At 40.8% G+C, this 22,734-nt stretch overlaps 1 protein-coding gene across 1 annotated transcript; it reads right to left on the bottom strand.

Moving 5' to 3' along the window:
* Window positions 1–12,235: 12,235 nt before the first annotated feature.
* On the bottom strand, window positions 12,236–12,794 carry LOC116480176 (mitochondrial import inner membrane translocase subunit TIM14-like). The gene has a single exon (XM_032753268.2). The coding sequence runs from the start codon at window positions 12,656–12,658 to the stop codon at window positions 12,308–12,310; it is 351 nt and encodes a 116-aa protein (XP_032609159.1). The 5' UTR covers window positions 12,659–12,794; the 3' UTR covers window positions 12,236–12,307.
* Window positions 12,795–22,734: the final 9,940 nt, after the last annotated feature.

Below are 22,734 nucleotides of genomic sequence, written 5' to 3'. Positions count from 1 at the left end.
TTGTAAATGGGATTACTTTTTAAATTTATTTTTCAGATTATTAACTGTTGGCATATATAAAAATACTTTGGATTTTTGTATGTTGATTTTGTATCCTGCAACTTTACTGAATTTAACAGTTCTAATAGTTTTTTTGACGGGGTCTTTAGGTTTTTCCAAGTATAACATCATATCATCTGCAAACAAGAATAATTTGACTTCTTCATTTCCAATTTGATGCCCTTTATTTCTTCCTCTTATTTGATTGCTTTACCTAGGACTTTCAGAATTATGTTGAATGACAGAGGTGAAAGTGGGCATCCTCGTCATGTTTCAGATGTTAGAGGAAAGGCTTTCAGTTGTTCCCCATTCAGTATATTAGCTCTGGGTTTGTCATGTGTGGCTTTTATTATGTTGACATATGTTTCTCCTATACCCAGTTTTTTGAGGGTTTTTATCATGAAGGGATGTTGAATTTTATCAAATGTTTTTCAGCATCAATTGAAATGATCTTATTATTTTTGACCTTCATTCTGTTGATACGATGTATCACATTGATTTGCATATTTTGAACCATCTTGTATCTCTGGGATAAATCCCACTTGGTCACAATGAATGATCTTTTTAATGTATTGTTGCATTTGGTTTGCTAGTATATTGCTGAGGATTTTTGTGTCAATATTCATCAGAGAGATTGGCCTGTAGTAGCAATCGTCTTCCTCCTCCTCCTCCTCCTCCTCTTCCTCTTCCTCTTCTTCCTCTTCCTCCTCCTCCTCTTCCTCTTCCTCTTCTACTTCGTCTTCATCCTCTTCGTCCTTCTTTTCTTTTGATATGTCTTTGTCTGGTTTTGTTATCATAGTAATACTGGCCTCATAGAATGAGTGTAGAAATGTTCCCTCCTCCTCTATTTGTCAGAATAATTTGAGTAGGATTTGTATTCATTCTTCTTTAAATGTTTGGTAGAATTCTACAGTAAAGCCATGGGGTCCAGGGCTTTTCTTTACTGGGAGACTTTTTATTATGGCTTTGATCTCATTACTTGTTATTGGTGTGTTCAAGTTTTGGCTTCCTGGTTCAATCTTGGTAGGTTGCATGCGTCTAGGAATTTATTCATTTCCTCTAGATGTTCCAATTTGTTGGAATATAGTTGCTCATAGTGGTCATTAATAATCTTTTGAATTTCTCCGGTATCAGGTGTAATGTCCCATTTTTATCTCTGATTTTTTTTTAATTTGGGTCTTCTCTCTGTTTTTCTTTGTGAATCTGGCTAGAGGTTTGTGAATTTTATTTATGCTTTCAAAAAAACAACTTTTCATTTCATTGATCATATTATTTTCTTCATTTCAAAATCACTTATTATATTTATTTATTGTATTTCTGCTCTGATCTTTATTATTTATTTTCCTCTACTAACTTTGGGTTTGGTTTGCTGTTGTTTTTCTAGTTCTTTAAGACACGTGATTAGGTTACTTATTCAAAGATTTTCTTGTTTTTTGATGTAGTCACTTATAGCTATAAGTTTCCCTCTTAGTACTGCTTTTGCTGTATCCCATAGGTTCTGGCATGTTATGTTTCCATTATCATTTGTTTTAAGAAATTTTTCATTTTTTTCTTTAATTTCTTTGTTGATCCACTGGTCATTCAGAAGCATATTGTTTAATTTCCATGTGTTTTTATAGTCCCCAAAATTCTTCTTTTTGTTGACTTCTAGTTTTATTCCATTGTGGTCAGAGAAGATGCTTTATATTATTTCCATGTTTTTGAATGTTTTAAGACTTGTTTTGGCCGGGTGCGGTGGCTCACGCCTGTAATCCCAGCACTTTGGGAGGCCGAGGTGGGTGGATCACGAGGTAAAGAGATCGAGACCATCCTGGCCAACTTGGTGAAACACTGTCTCTACTAAAAATACAAAAATTAGCTAGGTGTGGTGGCAGGCGCCTATAATCCCAGCTACTCAGGAGGCTGAGGCAGAAGAATCGCTGGAATCCAGGAGGCGGAGGTTGCAATGAGCCTAGTGCACTCGCGCCACTGCACTCCAGCCTGGTGAAAGAGCGAGACCTGTCTCAAAAAAAAAAAAAAAAAAGACTTGTTTCATTTCCTAGCATATAGTCTATCTTTGAGAATAATCCGTGTGCTGAGGACAAGGATTTGTATTCTGCAGCAGTTGGATGAAATGTTCTGTAAATATCTATTAGTTCCTTTTGTTGTATAGGAGCAGGTTAAGTCTGATATTTCTTTGCTGATTTTCTGTCTGGAAATCTGTCCAATGCTGAAAGTGGGGTGTTGAAGTCTCCAGCTATTATTGTATTGGGGTCTATCCCTCTCTTTAGCTCTAATAGTATTTGCTTTTTATATCTGGGTGCTCCAGTGTTGGGTACACATATGTTTACAATTATTACATCCTCTTGCTGAATTGACCCCTTTGCCATTATATAACAACCTTCTTTGTCTCTTTTTACAGTTTTTGTCTTGACATCTATGTTGTCTGATATAGTATAAGTACTCTTGCTCTTCTTTGGTTTCCATTGGCATGGTTATCTTTTTCCATCCTTTATTTTTAATCTATTTGTGTCTTTATATGTAAAGTGTGTTTCCTGTAAGCATTAGATTATTGGGTCCATTTAGCCACTCTGTCTTTTCATGGAGAGTTTAGTCAATTTATGTTCACTGTTATTATTGGTAAGTAAGGACTAACCCTGCCATTTTGTCATTTATTTTCTAGATGTTTTGTGATCTTCTCTTCCTTCTTTCCTTTCTTCTTGTCTTCCTTTTAGTGAAGGTGTTTTTCTCTGCTGGTATGATTTAATTTCCTGCTTTTTATTTTTTGTGTATCTGTTGTATGTTCTTTGATTTGAGGTTACCAAGAGGCTTGCAATACTATCTTCTAACCCATTATTTTAAGAGGGTAGCTGTGTAACATGGATTGTGTAAACAAATACATAAACAAACACACAAAAAGAAAACTAAGGAGAACTCTACACTTTAACTTCCTCTCCCCAGTTTTTAATGTGTTGTTGTTTCTCTTTATGGCTTATTGTACTGTCTATGTCTTGAACAGTTGTTGTAATTACTATTTTCAATTGGTTCATCATTTATCCTTTCTACTTAAGGGTACTTTATACATTCCTCTGACTGTGTTTTTCAAATAGCCAGTCTTCCAGCTCACTAATTCTTTTTTCTGCTTGATCAATTGTGCTATTAAGAGATTCTGATGCTTTCTTCAGTATGACAATTGCATTTTTCAACTCTAGAATTTCTATTTGATTCTTTTAAATAATTTTAGTCCCTTTGTTAAAATTATCTGATAGGATTCTGAATTTCTTCTCTGTGTTATTGTGAATTTCCTTGAGTTTCTTCAACAAAGCTATTTTGAATTCTCCATCTGAAAGGTCACATATCTGTTTCTGTAGGATTGGTGCCTCGTGCCTTATTCAGTTTGGTGAATTCATGTTTTCTTGGATGGTCTTAAAGCTTGTAGATGTTCATTGGTGTCTGGACATTGAAGAGTCAGATATTAATTGTAGTCATTACAGTCTGGGCTTGTTTGTGCCCATCCTTCTTGGGAAGGCTTTCTAGGTATTCAAATGGACTTGGGACCCAAACCCAATAATTCTGTGGTTCTTGCAGGCGCATAGAGGTACTACCTTTGCGGTTGTATAGGAAAAACTCTCCTTCAATCATGTTTTGTCCTTTACTCTCACACTACAACAATCATCAACACAAAAGAAGACTTCTGTGACCAAATGTGTGGAGTTTTTTCCCGTACATCAAGCAATAGGCACCAGCTATGTGTTCTCTAATTCAGTTTCAATACTATCTACCCCAAGATAGCGTCAGATCCCACAGGTTGAGGGCTCAGTCCCCAAGACTGCCCCCCTCATACACACATGCACAAGTCACAAGTCCAGGCCTCCAGAACTTATGACTGACCAACTTCAAGTCACGGTTCCCATGACCCCTTCTTTGCATTCAATTAATTTGCTGTAAGCAAATTAGATTCAGGTTCACATAACTTGGGAAAACACGTACATTTATTGGTTTATATAAAGAATATTGCAAAGGATACAGATGAAGAGACACATAGGGTGAGTTATGAGGAAGGGGCACAGAACTTCCACATTCTCCCTGGGCGTACCACCCTTCAGAGTCCTCCATGTATTCAACTATCTGGAATCTCCCTGAACCCTGTCCTCTTGGGTTTGTATGGAAGCGTCATGATATCAGTGTTCCTTTCCCGGAGGTATAGGGGTGGGACCCTCTCATGGGAGGATCTTAAGACCCACAATCAGAAAGGTGGGGGAATTTTAGATTGGAAGGAGGGCAGGAGAAGGCCAGAAGCCTGACCCTGAGGCCTAACATACCCAACATTATAACAAAAGACTGTAACGAGGGCTGTGGGATTTATGAGCCAGGAATCATGGATGAAAATCAATATATATCATAACACCACAGTGGTCTTGGGTAAGAACCAGAAGAATTCTCTGAATTACCAGGCAGAGACTCTTGTTCTTTTCCCTTACTTTCTTCCAAACAAATGAAGTCTGTATCTCTGTGCTGGCTGTCCCGGAACTGGAGGTGGTGGGACACCAGCACCCCTGTGGCCACCTCCACTGGGATTGCACTGGCTCAGACCTGAAGCCAGCACAGGACTGGATCATGCCCAAGGCTTGCCGTAACCACTACTTGGGTATCACCTAAGTTCACTCAAGGCCCTAGGGCTTTACAAACAGCAGGCAGCAAAGCCAACTAGGTTTGTGTCCCTCCTTTCAGGGCAGTGAGTTTCCATAGGCCCTGGGTGGGTCCAGAGATTCTGTCTGGGAGCCAAGGATTGAAGTAAAAGAAATTCGAAATTGACCTGGTGTTGTATGCTACTGTGGCCAAATCGGCACTCAAACCACCAGACGAAATCTCTCCCACTCTTCCTGCCTCTTTCCGCACGCAGAGGATCCTCTCTCTGTGGCCACCACCACTGACCCATGGGGGCTTCTGCCAGGCCACCACTGATGTTCACTTAAAGCCCAAAGGCTCTTCAGTCAGCTTGTGGTGAATGCTGCCAGGCCTGGGACTCACCCTTCAGAGCAGTGGGCTCTCCTCTAGCCAAGGGCAGGTCCAGAAATGCTGACCAAGAGCCTAGGCCTGGATTCAGGGATGCCACTAGCCTGCCTGTTGCTCTACCCCACTGTGGCCAAACTGGTATCTAAGGTGCAGACAGAGTCCCCTTTTCTTCCCCCACCGCCCCAATTTTCTCAAACAGAAGGAGTCTTTCACCATAGCCATCCCCGTTGGAAATGTGTTGGGTCATAACTGAAGCTAGCACATCTCGGAGCCCAAAACCCTCAGCTTATTACCTGGGCATTGCTGTTGGTTACTCAGGGCCAGGGGCTCTGTATTTAGCAAGTGATCAGTCCTGCCAGGTCTCTGCTGTGATGGGGCAGCACTGAGTCCAATGTAAAGTCCCTTAGTCACTGTGCTCTACATCTCCCAAGCACACATGTATTTTTAGTAGAGACAAGGTTTCGCCATGTTGGCCAGGCTGGTCTCGAACTCCTGACCTCAGGTGATCCGCCTGCCTCGGCCTCCCAATGTGTTAGGATTACAGGCGTGAGCCACCGCACCCTGCCATAAATGATGTAGGTTTCTATTCAGCCATCTTGCTCTGCCTCATCTGTTAGTATATGTAATTGGGATCAAAGCATTTGTTTTTGTTTTTAACCTTTTTAAAATTTAATATTCTCATCTTAGTGCAAGATCAATACCTGGCAAATATAAAAGAGTAAGGCTATTATTCACCAAATCAATTATCTGGTAATAAAATAGTGGAGCTCCTAAGTGGCTGCCGCCAGGGGATGGAGAAGAGATGGTGCAAGAACTCCCTTAGCCACCTGCCTGGTGTCTCAGTAGGTCATGTGCCTCGCCAGTCCACTGGCTCTGAGACCAGCTCAGTACAAGGACTTGCAGACCATGTGGCCTAGACTGCCTCTCAAGTTCACTTAGGACCCCAGAGCACTTCAGCCTGTGATGACAAAGCTTGCTAGAACTCAAGCTCCAACCATGGAGGGAGCATCTGGACTGACCCTAGCCTGTGGGACCTGCTGGAGTGAGCGATTTCTGTCTGGCTACGGCCAGTCCAAATGTTCCCTCTATACACGGATATCAGCTCAGTGTAGCCCGGTTCTGCTTTCCGCTATGACAGGGCAGCACTGAGTTCAATGCCAAGGTTCACAATCTCTGTGCTCTCCCTCTACCAAACCCGGAGATCCTCCATGCTGCATGGCTGCTGCAGGGGATAGGGGAGTGGTGGCATCAGCAATCCAAGACTGTCTTTCCTGTCCTCTTTAATGTCTCTTTTAGCAATATGAAGTTAAAACTAGACACTGGGATTGCTCACCTGATTTTTTAGTCTTGTGATGGTGCTTTTGATGTGTAGTTAGCTGCTAAAATTTGGTGTTCCTACAGAGGGTATAAATGGTGTAGGCTTGTTTTTTTTGTTTGTTTGTTTTGTTTGTTTGTTTTTTGAGATGAGATCTGGTTCTGTTGCCCAGGCTGGAGTGCAGTGAGAGTAATCTCGGCTCATTGCAACCTCTGCCTCCCAGGTTCACGTGATTCTCGTGCCTCAGCCTCCCAAGCAGCTGGGATTACAGATGCCTGCAACCACGCCTGGCTAATTTTTGTATTTTTAGTAGAGAAGGTTTCACCGTGTTGGCCAGGCTGGTCTTGAACTACTGACCTCAAGTGATCTGCCCGCCTCGGCCTCCCAGAGTGCTAGGATGACAGGCGTGAACCACTGTGCCAGACCACAAATGGTGTAGGTTTCCATTCAAGCATCTTGCTCTGCCTCATGTGTTAGTATATGCAATTGGGATCAAAGCATTTGTTTTTGTTTTTAACCTTTTTAAAATTTAATGTTCTCATATTAGTGCAAGATCAATACCTGGCAAATATGAAAGACTAAGGTTATTATTCACCAAATCAATTCTCTGGTAATAAAATATTGGAGCAAATATTAAGACTTGATATACTATACTTTCTCATAATATACACTGTGAAAAGATGAAGGGATTTTGAAAAAAGCAAACAAATTTTTGCTAATATTTACTGATTTTTTAAAACGAACAAACACAAGTAAATACTAAATTTTTAAAAGACTTTTTTATAATTTTAAGGAATTTCCTTTTCAAGACTACATATAATGTTGTCCATTGTTCTTCCTTTCAGAAATTCTTTTACATTTTCCATTTATCGAATAAGACTGGTTCCTTTTTTATGATTTTAGAGACAAAAGCATGAAGGTTTTTTTTAAAATTATGTTCTGATTATTCTGTGTTAAAAAAATCGTTATTCTAAGATTATTCCCTACCCTACTCTTTTCTGGAGCAAATCACCCACCCGTTTTTTTTTTTTTTGTTTGTTTTGTTTCGTTTTGTTTTTTGTTTTGTGGGCTAGTGTTGGGTTTCTCCTTCCTTTCAGTTTTCTGTTATTCTAGTTGCTGTCACACAATTTTGTAAGTAGAAGCACTTTTCTTTGGAAACAAATATCTGCTTCTTTGTTTGCTTAGCTTGGGGGTCGGTAAGAAAGACTCCACTGCTTAGTCAGCAGCCCAATTCCAGGGTTAGATTACAGAGGATGGCAGAACATAACAGGCAACAGTTAACTCTTGATGACCATGTTTAAGAAAAGAGCATGAACTGGGAGAGCCTAGCTAAAACTCTGCAAGGTGAACCAGTTTTTCTGCAGAAACAAAACAAAGGTGCTTCCAGCTCTGGGTTACCATTTGCATGTTAGAAGAAAACAATACTATGTTTGACAAAGGGAGATAGTATCAGCCTCTTAAACAACCACTATGTTCCTTTGAATTGGATATCACAATAATTTACATAACGTCAGAACACTGTGTAGAGGAAATACTGGAATGGGTAGTCTATTGGTGATGAAAAACAAAACATAATTTTGAATTGTTGCAGAACACTTGGTTATCTTAATTACAAAGAACAATGATTGCAACACACTGGTTTGTTTTGTTAAAATTTTCTGACAATGACCAGATTAAGCTAAAGTTGATAATGACCAGATTAAACTTGTTTTGATCAAGTAGACAGTGTGCCAACTTTTTTTTTTAAGAAGTTCTTAGGTTACTTGGAAAAAACCAGAAACTTAACATCCAGTACAGTTGAAAACAAGCAAATTCTATCTTTGCTTTGGAGAATGCTAGAAACAAAAAGCTGTGCAATGGGCCAAGTTTGCCCTTCACGCCACCTCTCTAATTGTACCCACTTCCAGCCCCAGAGGCCATCCCTAAATGCCATTCTGGAGATGATCCTTTTCTGGATTCTTGTCCTCTGGTTGTTCCCTGATTATTCTTACTTTGTCTCAAAGTTTTCTTTTTCTTTCTCCAAACTTAATTATTAGCCGTGTGTCTTGTACCTTGACACTGAATTGGATCATTACATCTTCATTATGCTGGTCAGAAGAAAAAGTCATGAGTGATCTTCTCAGGCCTGAAAAATGTGTGTGCAGTAGGTTAAACGTATCTTACAGATCATGGTCAAAATTGCAATCTTATAGTGGGCCTTTAAAACTGATGAGGGGCAGAGGCGTTCTAATTTTCCCGTTTCTTGTTATGAAAATTATTGAAAAACTTATAACTAAAGCAAGAGAATGGCTATGTGTTCTTTTTGTGTCTTCCTGGAGCATTGTCTCACAGGCTAACCCAAAGTTTGCTTAGTTTTCTAGGGGAATATGTCATTGTTAATTATTTTAATTAGAGCTCACTCTGTGATATTCCTTGATACCTTTAAATTTCTGTCTATTGGAGATGCAAATAACACAGAGGTTATGGTTTTATTGCCCTGTAGGACTACAGCCAGCTTAGTTTCTAATCTCTCAATCTTCCAACATCCAATCCTCTCTAACTTCAGTCCTTATAAATACCTAGTTTCTCAAATGCTTCCTTCTGGTTCTTTCATTGAGTTAAACAAATTTTGACACATGCCTATACTGTGCTTTTGTGAGTCATGTTTTTTTCTTTTGAAAATTATACCTTGCTGTCCCGAATGAAGACTTAGGAAGGCATATGTTTTCTGGTCACTCTCTACAGAAAGTAACCAGAAAGAAAATAAAGAGCCCCCTAGTCACTTTTGGTACACACAGTTTCAATTTAGTAACTAGAATGTCCAATATCATTCAATTTTCAAAATTCTGGATTCTCCTCTTCCAGTGGAGGCCTGCCTCAGGATGGAAGTCTGCACTGGGAACAGGGAATGTGGTTCTGCTCAACTGCCCTTACGCTCACCGGATGAGTTGTGATTTTGGATCCCACCAGTATCAAAGGGGAAGGGGGTATACGGAGAGAGGTAAGGTGTTTGGCCAGGGCTTGCTTGCCTCACTGGCTTCGTATTCTCTACACAGGGCTGACAGTTAATGCTGACAGCATCTCTGCTAGACCCTTCTTTCATGTAGGTTCCTTGATCTGCACAGATAAAAATTTGTTAAATTTCTTCATCAGTCCCTGGGCAACCAGGTGGTTCCTCTCAGCTTTTTCCTAAAATGATCTCAGCTCACTCTAGATGGTCCTACTGGGCAAGAGCCAAGATGACAACCCAAGCCACTGGTCCTTGGAAATGCCTAATCTTTGCCCCACAAAACTCTTGGAATGTGGAGTGATCCTACAGGAAGAGCCTCTCAGTAACCCCTCAGTAAGTGATTAGCCCTTTCTTTCACTGTCTAGATTTCCTAGCTGGGAATCAGCCCTCTGTCCAGTACCACTTTAAGCTTTCTCACATGTGAGTCAGACAAGGGTACTCTGCGTCTTCAAATTTAGGGAGCACAGTTATTTGAGTGGTCGTGTCTAAAAGCTTGTGGATAGAAGTTTGCACCTGTCATCCAAGGTGGAAGGGTCAGTCAGACCTTTCCAAAGTAATCTCTTTATTAATTCAACTCATGTCCACACTCTAAACCCTTTGGATGATTTCATTTAGTAAAGGAGATCAAGGGTTGTGGAACATTTCTCCATTCTATTTCTTTGTAAATTTACATATGGTTGCAAGGATGTAGGGAGTCATCTCTCTCTTGCTTTGGTACTATGACTATTGCCTCACTCAAAACTGAGTTAAAAATAATCTCGGCCGGGCGCAATGGCTCATGCCTGTAATCCCAGCACTTTGGGAGGTTGAGGCAGGAGCTGAGATCGTGCCACTGCACTCTCCAGTCTGGTGCCAGAGCGAGACGCCATCTCAAAAAAAAAAAAAATCTCATTCTGGCCAGGCGCAGTGGCTCATGCCTGTAATCCTAGCACTTTGGGAGGCCAAGGCGGGTGGATCACTTGAGGTCAGGAGTTCAAGACCAGCCTGGCCAACATGGCAAAACCCCTGTCTCTACTAAAAAATACAAAACTTAGCTGGGTGTGGTGGCAGGTGCCTATCATCTCAGCTACTTGGGAAGGCTGAGGCAGGAGAATCACTTGACCTCGGGAGGCAGAGGCTGCTGTGAGCTGAGATCGTGCCACTGCACTCCAGCCTGGGCAACAAGAGCAAAACTCTGTCTCAAAATAAATAAGATAAAATAATATTATTCTAATTTCCTGTTACAATTATATTTAAATTCACTGGAAACGAGCAATTGTCATAATGGGTGTTTTAGACTTTGTAGGAGGGGAGCCTTTACTGCATCAGGAGACTCAGTGGGATTGAAGCAATCCTCACAGGGATTGTCTACTGAGTCCATGAGTAAAGCTGGCTCCGGAATGAAAGCAGAGCTTTCATGAATATGGCCATTATTCAGCAAAAGGCGTACATTTTTCCTTCATATGCATATCATGGGTATATGTGTACTTTAAAATCCCATTTCAATGAACTTGTAGTGGTATATGCAACTGTATCTCCATCTCCTCAACTTTCATCTGATATTTGATATTTGTTGATTGAACTTTATGCTAGGTGTTGGGGTATACAGTGGTGAACACGTGTTTTCTTTTCTTTTTTTTTTTTTTTTGAAACAGAGTTTCACTGTGTTGCCCAGGCTGGAGTGCACTGGCGCCATCTCGGCTCACTGCCACCTCTGCCTTCCAGGTTCAAGCGATTCTCCTGCCTCAGCCTCCTGAGCAGCTGGGATTACAGTTGAGTGCCACCATGCCCGGCTAATTTTTGTATTTTTAGTTGAGACGGGGTTTCACCATGTTGGTCAGGCTGGTCTCAAACTCCTGACCTTGTGATCCATCCACCTCGGCCTCCCAAAGTGCAGGGATTACAGGCATGAGCCACCGCACCCAGCCCGAACATGTGTTTTCTTGTGACTTATGACTCTCACACACAGGGCTAATCCTGAAAATGATTATATTTTTTAATACTCTTTCTATCACATTTCTAGGATATACTGGAAATCACTTTCTTTGGAATTAGACCCGGGTTTGAAGACCAATTCTGTCATCTGTGATTATCTTTATGACTTGGGAAATTTACTTAATCTCTCTGAGACTCAGTTTATTCATTTGCAATAAGGCCAACACTGACCAGCTTAGGCTGTTTTATTAAGTGAGACGATGCCTTTAAACTGCTGACATGAAGTAGGTGTTTTCCAAGTGAACTCCCAGGAGTTTTTCTTCATTCTGCTTTTGAGGCACTTCTCCCAGTTTGGGCACAGTGCTGAGGTTCATTGTGAAAGGAACTTTGCCTTCTGTGTTCTTAAAACTAAAAGTCATTCCTCATATTTACCATTTGGAGCATGAGATTGTTCACTTTTATTTTAATCAATGGGATTATGACTATGCTTTTTTATTCAGATTCTGAATAACCACTTAAATAACTGCCACTTTATAGACACAAACCAGACTCTGCACGTTTTCTTATCCATTGTCTTAACTACACCTCTTTTTTTTTGGAGACAGAGTCTCACTCTGCGGCCAGGCACAATCTCGGCTCACTGCAACATCCATTCCATCTCCCGGGCTCAAGCAATTCTCCTGCCTCAGCCTCCCGAGTAGCTGGGATTACAAGCGTGTGCCACCAAGTCTGGCTAACTTTTGTATTTTTAGTAGAGACAGGGTTTCACCGTGTTGGCCAGGCTCATCTCAAACTCCTGACCTCAGGTAATCTCCCCACCTTGGCCTCCCAGAGTGCTGGGATTATAGGCGTGAGCCACTGTGCCCAGCCCTATACCTCTTTTTTTGATTATTACTTTAGAATTCTTATAAAGACTCATGGATATTTAGAGATCATTAACTTGCTTCTTTTTTTTTTTTTTTTTTTTAAATTGTAGCTCTGAGGCATTTTATTATAAAAACTTAGTACTCATATACATAAACTAATATGAACTTAAAATTCATCATACATTTACTTCATTTTTTAGCTTGACCTTCTACTAAATCTTTAGCTTCATTGATTTTGGCTGCTATATAAAGAGATCCTCCTTTGTCAGGATGATTTAAAAGCATAATTCGTCGATGAGCATCTCTTATTTTCCCTTTATTGGCAGTAGGGCTTACACCTAGTATTAATGCTGCTTCCCGTTTTGTCATTTCGGGTTCAAACCCACCTCTATAATAGCCACCACTGAAGGCAGATTTTGGTAGGCTTTGAAAATCTTGTTTTACTTGAGGCTCCATATGCTTCATGGCTTGCAAAACGTAATGGCCTGCAAATCCTGCAGCAGCAATGGTCAGTCCAACTGCTACCACTGTACTGGCCATGGCTCCGGCTGGGCTCCCTTGCTTCCACCGGGAGCACGGCTCATCCCAGCTCAGAGGGCGCGGCCAACACCTGCACGCCTTTACCAAAGAGCGACGCAACTCCCAACCTCAAGCACAAACCACCCAAGCACAGGTGCCCTACCAACTTGCTTCTTAAAATGGAACAAATAATATATTTAGCCATTAATCACAAAGTTAGCTTAAGATTTGCTCAACAAGCACCACGTGTGTCATCTTGTAACCAATCATTGACTAAGTGGTATTTCTGTAGGGGAGATAGAAAGTACTATGACATTCATGAGGCATCATTTCATAGGTATGAAATTTGATTGCATTAGTGCTTTTTGGTTTCAACTCCAAAGTGTCAACAGACTCACAGATTAACCCCCATTGCACCACTAGATTAACATCAAATTGATCTAGTTTTTCAGCCTGTGTATTAGTCCATTCTCACGCTGCTATAAAGAACTGCTTGAGACTGGGTACTTTATAAAGGAAAGAGGCCTAACTGATTCACAGTTCCACAGGGCCGGGGGGATCTCAGGAAACTTACAATCATGGTGGAAGGGGAAGCAAACACGTCCTTCTTTGAATGGTGGCAGGAAGGGGAAGTGCCAAGCAAAGGGGGAAAAGCCCCTTATAAAACCATCAGATCTCACGAGAACTCACTCACTATCACAAGAATGGCATGGAGGTAACCACCCCCACGATTCCATTACATCCCACCAAGTCCCTCCCACGACATGTGGGGATTATGGGAACTAAAATTCAAGATGAGATTTGAGTGGGGACACAGCCAAGCCGTATCAGTCTGCCTGTCCTTTCTTGTTCTCCACCCAATTCGCCAAGACTCATTCAGCACTTCATGTGGGGAACAGCTTCGGGTACTCAATCACAGGACTAACAAGACTTCAGTGCCCTTGGAGACCACTCAGTTTGTACTACCAGTCATTTAAACTATAGTTATAACCATCCTCACTGGCCCTTGGCAGAAACCAGGTTCCCCATAAAAAGACAAAAGGACAAAGGTATTAGAGATCATCTCAGATCAACTCGATGGTTGATTTTTCAAACTGATGGTTGTTTTTGTTTTTTTTTTTTTTGAGATGGGGGTCTCACTCTGTTGCCCAGGCTAGAGTACAGTGACAAGATCTCGGCTCACTGCAGCCTCAACCTCCTGGGCTCAAGTAATCCTCCCACATCAGCTTCCCAAGTAGTCTGGACTACAGGCACACATTACCATATCTGGCTAATTTTTATTTTTATTTTTTGTAGAGACAGGATCTTGCCATGTTGCCCAGGCTGGGCTGAGGTGATCTGCCCATCTTGGCCTCCCAAAGTGCTGGGATTATAGGTGTGAGCCACTGCACGTGGCCCAAACTGATGTTTAAATAAATCAGTGAACCTTTTTTTCTTAAATACGTAAGCATCATTGTAAATGATTATTTAACCAATAAATGGTGGCTAGCTTGGTTAAAGAAAGGGTGGGGGATCTAGAGATCTACCCACTCAGCCCCTCCTTATTTGAGCTTTTTCTGAAGACTCAAAATGCTATGCAGGTCACAGACTGAAAAGCACTCATCTAAGTTAAGCCCTTCATTTTGCAGATGAGGAAACTGAAGCCCAGAGGGATGGAAAAACTTACTCAAGATGACCTACAGAGCAGAAGGTTTTCTTCAGGCCCTATTCTGAAATTTTTGATTTGTTGTAGTTTATACAATCCTGCTACTTTGGATGGCAGCTAAATAGGACTAGGAGGAGGCCATGAGGTGCCCTCGCAAGATTTAAGGAAGCACTCCCTTTCAGGTCTGGACAAGTGCCAACTCTATACTTGCAAGGACTAGAGAGTGAGTGCTTCCTTAAATTTTGCAACTAATCCCAGTCCTGACTATTCATATCTAAAATACTATCATCTCCAAACATGCTGATCTTCTACTTCATGTTGTTTCTTGCCCTCTTATCTTTGTCTTTCCATTAGATTGTTAACTTTGGAGGTCAAGGGCAATGTCTTTCATCCTTATTTTCCTAGGGTTTGGTATAGCATATGGAAAATAACGGGTCTTCAGTATCTACTGAATGAACTGATGGGTGAGTGGGTCTAAATTCTGTTTTTGATGAAGGCTTTCCTGACCCCTCAGATTCACTCTGATCTCTCCATCCTCTGAAATCCTAACATATTATCCACATTCTCTGAATAACTCAATTCATTTAATTATATATGCTGACATAACTTTTACGTTTATGTAACTCTTGTGCAGCAAATTAATTTTCCAATTTTCTCTTTCTTTATGCACAATTAGATTTTAGTTAGTTAAGAGCAAATGCCAATTTGTGTTCTTTGAATTTTCTTGCAGCTAGCAGAAGATTTTGCACACTGAAGGTACAGAGCAAATGTTTCTTCAATATATGATGAAGAACAAATAAGTAAGTAGATGAATGGCATTTTCTCAGCTGAAAATAGAATCTATGGTAACTGTTTTCAAGTCCTAGCTTGCCTTCTAACTACCTGAGTGCAGAAATCCTTTCACCTCATTGGCTTCAGTTTCTTTTGTCTTTTTTTGAGACGAAGTCTCACTCTGTTCCCCAAGCTGGAGTGCAGTGGTGAGATCTCAGCTCACTGCAACCTCTGCCTCCCACGTTCAAGCAATTCTCCTGCCTCAGCCTCTCAAGTAGCTGGGACTACAGGCATTCACCACCATGCCTGGCTAATTTTTCTATTTTTAGTAGAGATGGGGTTTCACTATGTAGGCCAGGCTGGTCTCGGATTCCTGACCTTGTGATGCACCTGCCTTGGCCTCTTAAAGTGCTGGGATTACAGAAGTGATGAGCCACTGTGCGCACGTCCTGGCCTCAGTTTCCTCGTATGTAAAATGAGGAGGTGGTTTGAGTGATTCTGAAGATACTTCCAGCTCTGGCATCCTGTGAATCTATGAATTTAGAAATCTGTCATGCAAGAGGCGTTCAGGTGTAAATTTTGTTACTATGAATCACTTGCTCATCTAACAGGAATTGTTGACATGTAGTTGATGGTCCAATTTTTAAATGTTCAGAGTCCTAAAATTATGAACAGATTGTATGTCAAAAATTAATTTGTAATATACAAGGTATATTATGTTTGAACTAGTTTTTGTGGTCTTAGGCCGGAAATTAAACACCTAGTATATAGAACCAATAAGATTTCAAGTATACATATTCATTTATAGCATTATTTCTGTGGGAAAATGCACCCAGAATTCTAACTAGGACCTTCAAGAACAACTCTCCCCAGGTCACTGCATGGAGCAGAAAGAGAAGGGAAAGGGAGAGAATGTCTTCATGACTTTAATCCTAGCATTTGAAAAAAAAAAATCAAACCTTGCACCTACAAATTTCTATCTTGATCCAGAAAGTCATTAGCATAAAAAAGATAATAGTGAGTATTTTATTATTTCAGGAAGGTAAAACAGATCTTTTAAAATGGTTCATTGTATCATTATGTTCTCATTTAGCTATTTTCAGTATTTACTTTTTCTTTGTAAAATAAATGTGAAAGTGGCTTGTTGAATTTTTTTTAGAGAAATCTGCGTAATCTTCCCTGAGGCTCCTGAAGAAGATTTAACTTTTTTCTCATCTGATTTTCATATAATGTATTCAATTCTACAAGTTCCATTGCTAAAATGCCACACTGTGTGAGTGATGTCCATGTTTGGTGACTAAATTAACTATGTGACAAAACTGATATTTTCTTAAGGAAAAGTCTAACTTCATGAGGAAGTATTTGGTGGTTCATGGTGGTGTTAGATATGAGTTCTAAATTTCTTTACAAAGAATCAATATGTCAGTATGTTCAATTCTTTGCCTTCTACTTTTAAACTTCACTTCCTCATAAAGCAACCTTTTTCAATCACCTGCTTCACCCTGACTCATTCCCATTACCTGCTACCTGGTCTGCCCTGACTCATTCTTTACCCTGCATAACAATTTTTTCCTGCCAAACCATTCACCCCATCACTTTCTCTAAATTAGCCTATCAGAATTAGTTTAGCCACTGCGGTCTAACCCTAGCCAATAGGGGAACGACACAGCAGCAGGGGCCACATGCGTCAGGGATAAGAACATCTTCCCCTCCCTTGTCCAAGTGTGCGCTCACCATTGCTCCATCTGTAAGGGTGCACCCTTCTATAGAGGTACCTTGCCTTGCTGAGAATTAAAAAGAAAATTTTATATTCAAGTGCTATTTTTTTTTGCCGCATGGAAACTATTTATAACAGTGGGCTGCATGCCATCCTGAGAATTCATCTCTCAGAATTGTGGCCTATGCATTTCAGTTCATGCCAACTAACCAACTTTGAATATAACATTGTAATTTCCCTTCTAACTCTCTATTTATTTAGGTCTTTGTTGACTTAAAAGATTATCATTAGTGCAGCAAAGTGTGAAAGGCTCTGTGTCAGACCTGACAACTGTATTACTTTACTTGGCTGTCACTTACTGGTCTCTTAGGCTGTAGTTCATTCCACCTGGTTCCTGTTGATCATGGTTGGCAAGGTAATCTTTCTTGAAAACAATTTCTTCCACATTGGTCTTTTTTATCCATTGTCTTTCAATCAAATCTGAACATTTTAGCTCATATTTCAAGTTCTCTCCACCCCATCATCAGGCTTCTCCGTGCCTGTTCAGCATAATTCACCTCATCTTGCTGCCCTTTGGCCTCCCTCTGTAAGTAGTTAGTCTGACCCAGGCGATCTTTTCAAACCTCTTCCATCTTCCTTTGTACTGGGGCTTTGTGAAAGACAGGTGAGGTGATGGGTCATGTCCTCGGGTGCCTGACTTCCTTCCACCTTTTCTCAACAATCTGTATTGCACATGTACTTATTGCAGTAACAACGATATCTTTTATTACCGAGTTCCTGCCATGTAAGGCACTAAATTGTTTTATATGTATCATCTCTGCTAAAGCAATAGCATGATTTAGGTAAATATGGGTATTATTATCTCCATTTTACAAACAAAATATTGAGATCCAAAGGATTAAGAAATGTACCCAAAGTCATAACAGTTAGTCGATGTCAGAGCCAGGATTTAACCAGTTGGTATGACTCCAGAATTTTTTTATCTTAACCATTATACTTTTCTGGCTCCTGCAAATGACCATGTGCTGTGAGGAGTACAAAGATGTAAAAGATCCAGTGCCTGTACCACAAAGTTGACTGTTTATTTTGGTAGATTAGAGATGCACACAAATAACTTTTTTATAGGTCAGTGTGTGACAAGTACTGGAAAAATGGGCCTAAGTCTCAATGTAGATCTAGAGTTGGGAGAAGGCTTCCCAGAAGCTCTGATACTTTAGTCTTGGAAAGATTGGTACCATTTTCATGGGTATCTAAACTATTCAAACTTACATGTTATTTTATTCTGGCTTGCATTGTTTATTTCATTTTCTTTTGGTTTTGGCTTTCTTCTCAATTAGAGAAGTTCTTTTAAAGCAAGGTTCATGTCTTATACCTCTGTATTTCCCATATATTACTAGCACAGTGTTATGTACATGGTAAATTATAAATAGTTTGTGATTAGCCACTTAAAGATAAAATTTATTTATGAAAACAAATCAGCCTTTTCCAAAGTACATCTTAATAAGCACTATTCTCTTAATTGTTCTTATGGCAGCTATATTTTCCCTTTCATTATAGTCATCAACTTTCAAATAGGAGTTTTAATGTGAGCCTTTTAAAAAAGGCTTACCTGACCTAGGGAGTTTATGAAAAGTTGCATGGATATTATGCCATCCTCTTGAATACTCACAGTTGTATGTTGGCAGATGAAATCTCCAAAAACCTTGCAGCAAAGAAATCTGTTGAAAGTGGGTTATACCATTTATTAAATTAAACTAAACTGATGAACTACCCTCCTCCTTTATTTCCCTTAGGAGAATCTGTTAATATTCTGTGAAATCACTGATGAGCAGACACTCTTAGGAAAGCCATTTTTGGGGGAATCTGATTGTAGCATTTGTCACACAATATTGTTACAACTATAAATCCCAAGAAATGTGCCCTCTTCTCAATCCTTTTCCAGCCAAAGGGACTGACGATTCCAAAAGACAGAAACCAGGACCACACCTTCCTAAGGTAACCTTGTCATCTACACAAAGAGGACTGCTCTACGCTCTTACTCATATTCTTTGTCAGTGTGTGACAAAGGCTTTTGTTCGCAATAGCCTGCCTGGTCGAGGAGAATTATTTTTATTGGGTTGTTTCCAATATTCATCTGTAAGCTTCGCATTTATTTACAAGGACTATGAGAGAACTAACTTCACAGGGCTCAAAGAGGAATAATAAGTGTAAAAGATTAAAGGCTGTGTCTTTTAAGAAAGGTTAAATAAGTTGAAGTAATTTAAAGGAAAAATACAAATAATAAGGAAGGACAGACTTAATGAAATAAAATTCAGCATGCTACCTGAAGTCGGTCTGTGTGTAGGCTGCCTGGCTTTTTGTCACTGAATGCCCAGATGCTGGTCCTGTTTAATGCCTGTCTGCAGGTCCAGCGTTATCCCTGATTCTATAACATATGCCAGCAATCATTCCTAGTATCAATATCAAAGCTATACTCCCTATTTTTTTGAGACTAACATTAAGTGCTTGCTATATATTAATTTGCCAAGTGTATTTTATGCATCATTATTCATTCATTCAGTAAACATTTTTAAAGTGCCTCCTGTGTGTCTTTGTATTTAGAATATATCAATGAATAAAACAGACCCAAAGTCTTGCCTTGTGGAACTTACATACTTGTGGGTGCGAAAAGACAGTAAACAAGAAACATAATAAATAAGTAAATTACATAGCATGTAGGAGGGTGATAAATGTTATGAAAAAAGAGACCAGGGAAAGTAGGAAGATTGTGTGTATATAAGGAGAGAGGGGCTGAAACCTTAATTTGGACAGTGTGGACCTCACTGACAAGGTGATATTTGAGCAAAGAGATAAAGTCCTTGAGCAAGTAAACTGTGAGAATACCTGGAGGAAGAACAGGTTGACCAGCAGAAGCAATCAACATAAAGGCTCTGAGTCAAGAATGTTTGTTGATTTCGAGGAACAGTAAAGAGGTCACTGTGGCTGGGTGTGGGGGCGCGGGGAGGGGATCCTATAGGGCCTTTGACCATTATAAGGACTTTGGCTTTTACTCAGAGGGAAATGGAAAGCCATTGCAGGATTTTGAGCACAGCAGTGTAATTGCTGACCTTTTTTTTAAAAAAAAGGATCACTAGCGCCAGGCGCGGTGGCTCACGCCTGTAATCCCAGCACTTTGGGAGGCCGAGGCGGGTGGATCACGAGGTCAGAAGATCGAGACCATCCTGGCTAACACGGTGAAACCACGTCTCTACCAAAAAAAAAAAAAAAAAAAAAAATTAGCTGGGCATGGTGACGGGCGCCTATAACCCCAGCTACTCGGGAGGCTGAAGTAGGAGAATGGCGTGAACCCAGGAGGCGGAGCTTGCAGTGAGCCGAGATCGCCCCACTGCACTTCAGCCTGGGCGACAGAGCAAGACTCCGTCTCAAAAAAAAAAAAAAAAAAGGGTCACTAGCTAGGAGGACAAGAAGTGGAAGCAAGATAATAATTTAGGTGCTGCTGTATAATAATGCAGGTGAGTGAAAATCAGGATTCAGACTAAATAGTAACCAACAGTGGAGTTGGTGAGAACTGGTCAGTTACTGGATGGATATTCTATCTTCTTATACCACCCTTTGCAGTGTCAAGCAAACTTAAGCTAACAGAGCAATAGGGTTAGCTAGAAGTGTGTGTGAGAGAGTAGTCAAAAATGACTCTAACAGTTGTTTTTTTTTTTTTTTTTTTGAGACGGAGTCTTTGTCGCCAGGCTGGAGTGCAGTGGCACTTTCTCAGCTCACTGCCACCTCCACCTTCCGAGTTCAAGTGATTCCCTGCCTCAGCCTCCCGAGTAGCTGGGACTACAGGCCCATGACACCACGCCCAGCTAATTTTTGTATTTTTAGTGGAGACGGGGTTTCACCATGTTGGCCAGGACGGTCTTGATCTCCTGACCTTGTGATATGTCTGCCTTGGCCTCCCAAAGTGCTGGGATTACAGGCGTCAGCCACCGTGCCCAGCCGACTCTAACACTTTTTAACCTCAACGAATCCTTACAGCCAGGTAGGTTACATTATCACTTCCCTTTTTCAGATACAGAAACTGAGTCTTAGAGAGATATTAACTCTAGGTTATTTAGCTAGTAAGCAGAAGATCCGGGATTTGAATCCAGTGTTGTATGACTCCAAATGCTGGGTTTCTTTCTTTTTTTTTTCTTTTCTTTTCTTTCTTTTTTTTTTTTGAGAGGGAGTCTCGCTCTGTTGCCCAGGCTGGAGTGCAGTGGCGCAAACTTGGCTCACTGCAAGCTCCGCCTCCCGGGTTCACGCCATTCTCCTGCCTCAGCCTCCTGAGTAGCTGGGACTACAGGTGCCCATCACCACGCCTGGCTAATTTTTTGTATTTTTAGTAGAGATGGGGTTTCACCGAGTTAGCCAGGATGGTCTTGATCTCCTGACCTCGTGATCCACCTGCCTCGGCCTCCCAAAGTGCTGGGATTACAGTGACCTGAAATCTCCAAGAAGCTGATTCCAGATGTGTTTTCTGGTTATTCAGTACCTACCTTGAACACCAGGTTCCATTAACATGTTTCCGTTTTTTAACCTTAGTTCATTAGTGATGACATTTCTCTCCCTCGATCTTTTCATTTCTCAGAGTCTTCTACTTTTGAAGCCTGTTTTCCAACTGTTTAAATCTCTGACCACCTAGACATCCATGATGGGCTTGATTTTTCCCCAGGCCTTGGACTCAGTTTGGACTTCCACCAAAAGCTTTCCTTTTCTCTTTGGCAAACTTTCACATTCCAGAGCTATTTTCTAATATTTGTCCTCCAAGGTCTGCTTTAGTTTAATTGACCCCTGACCACTTTTCAAAGTTAAAATCATATGTTTTTCCATGAGGAGCAAGGGAGTGGGTGACATGGAGAGCTGCATGGGCAGCGACAGTTCTGAGTTCTCTATCCTTCACCCAGCTCATGCTGGGAGAGAGGGGTGTGGCAATAGCAAGCTTGGAAGCCTGTAGGCAGGACAGATGATCCTATTGGTTAGAGACACCTGGCCTCAAGCAAATATTGTTTATACTTTGCCCTCTTCATCCTGAACCAATTTAGTGTCCTCTTAGATCACCTTTTGCAGCACCAAGCAAACTTATAATGAGCTAACAGTAATATCTTAACAACCAGCACCAACATTCTTCCTACAGAGGAAAATGTCAATATTGGGGAGATGTTTCAATATGTGTTTAGGGCAAAAAGTGGGTTCCCCAATGGCTGGGGTGTCAGCTGGCATCCAGGTCTCAGGGGATTGGGAAGCTGCCAAGCACAACGCAGAGAAAATGACACTCTTGCTTCAATAGGGGGTGGGGAGCAGAAGGGAACAGCAGAGATGGACAGAGATGAACACAAGGGAGGTAAGATAAAGCCATCAAGTTGGAGGAAGGCTATTCAGGGAACTGTGTGACCCTCTCCACATGTCATCACCCAATTTATAGGAAAATCTGCTTATCCCCAAAAGGCATGGTATGAACCAGGGTTGTTGTGGAGCTAAAGGAGAGGCTCAGTTCTAAGTTGGGTTCTACCTAGCATAGCACAGAGGCATTGTGCAGACACAAGGCCCAAGAGACATAAGACGCAGGAGAGAGCTTTGGGTGCTATTAGGCGTAAAATAAAAAGGGATTCATGGCAATTTTACCCAGATTTCATATTCAGGGAGTTCTCAGCTATAGGACTTTGAATGGCTTTAAACTTTTCCCATCTATATTCTTAGATTAATTCCAGTCTTCTCCTGGAGAAGACTCTGGTTCCACAATCTCTACATATTGAAATCTTGCTAAACTCAAATCCCATTCCTCTGGAAATTCTGAACATTCAGCATAAAGTGAACTTTTTCACATAGCAGGTGCGTTAAGTTTTCCATATATACCCTGTTGTTTTAGTTAGATTTTAAGCTTCTAGAAAACAGACAATGAATTTTTGAAGTAAATAACTTATATTATTC

Source organism: Hylobates moloch, unplaced genomic scaffold (assembly GCF_009828535.3).
Source record: "Hylobates moloch isolate HMO894 unplaced genomic scaffold, HMol_V3 SCAFFOLD_13, whole genome shotgun sequence".
Classification (NCBI taxonomy): Eukaryota; Metazoa; Chordata; class Mammalia; order Primates; family Hylobatidae; genus Hylobates; species Hylobates moloch.
This window is presented reverse-complemented; position numbering and strand designations above follow the sequence as displayed.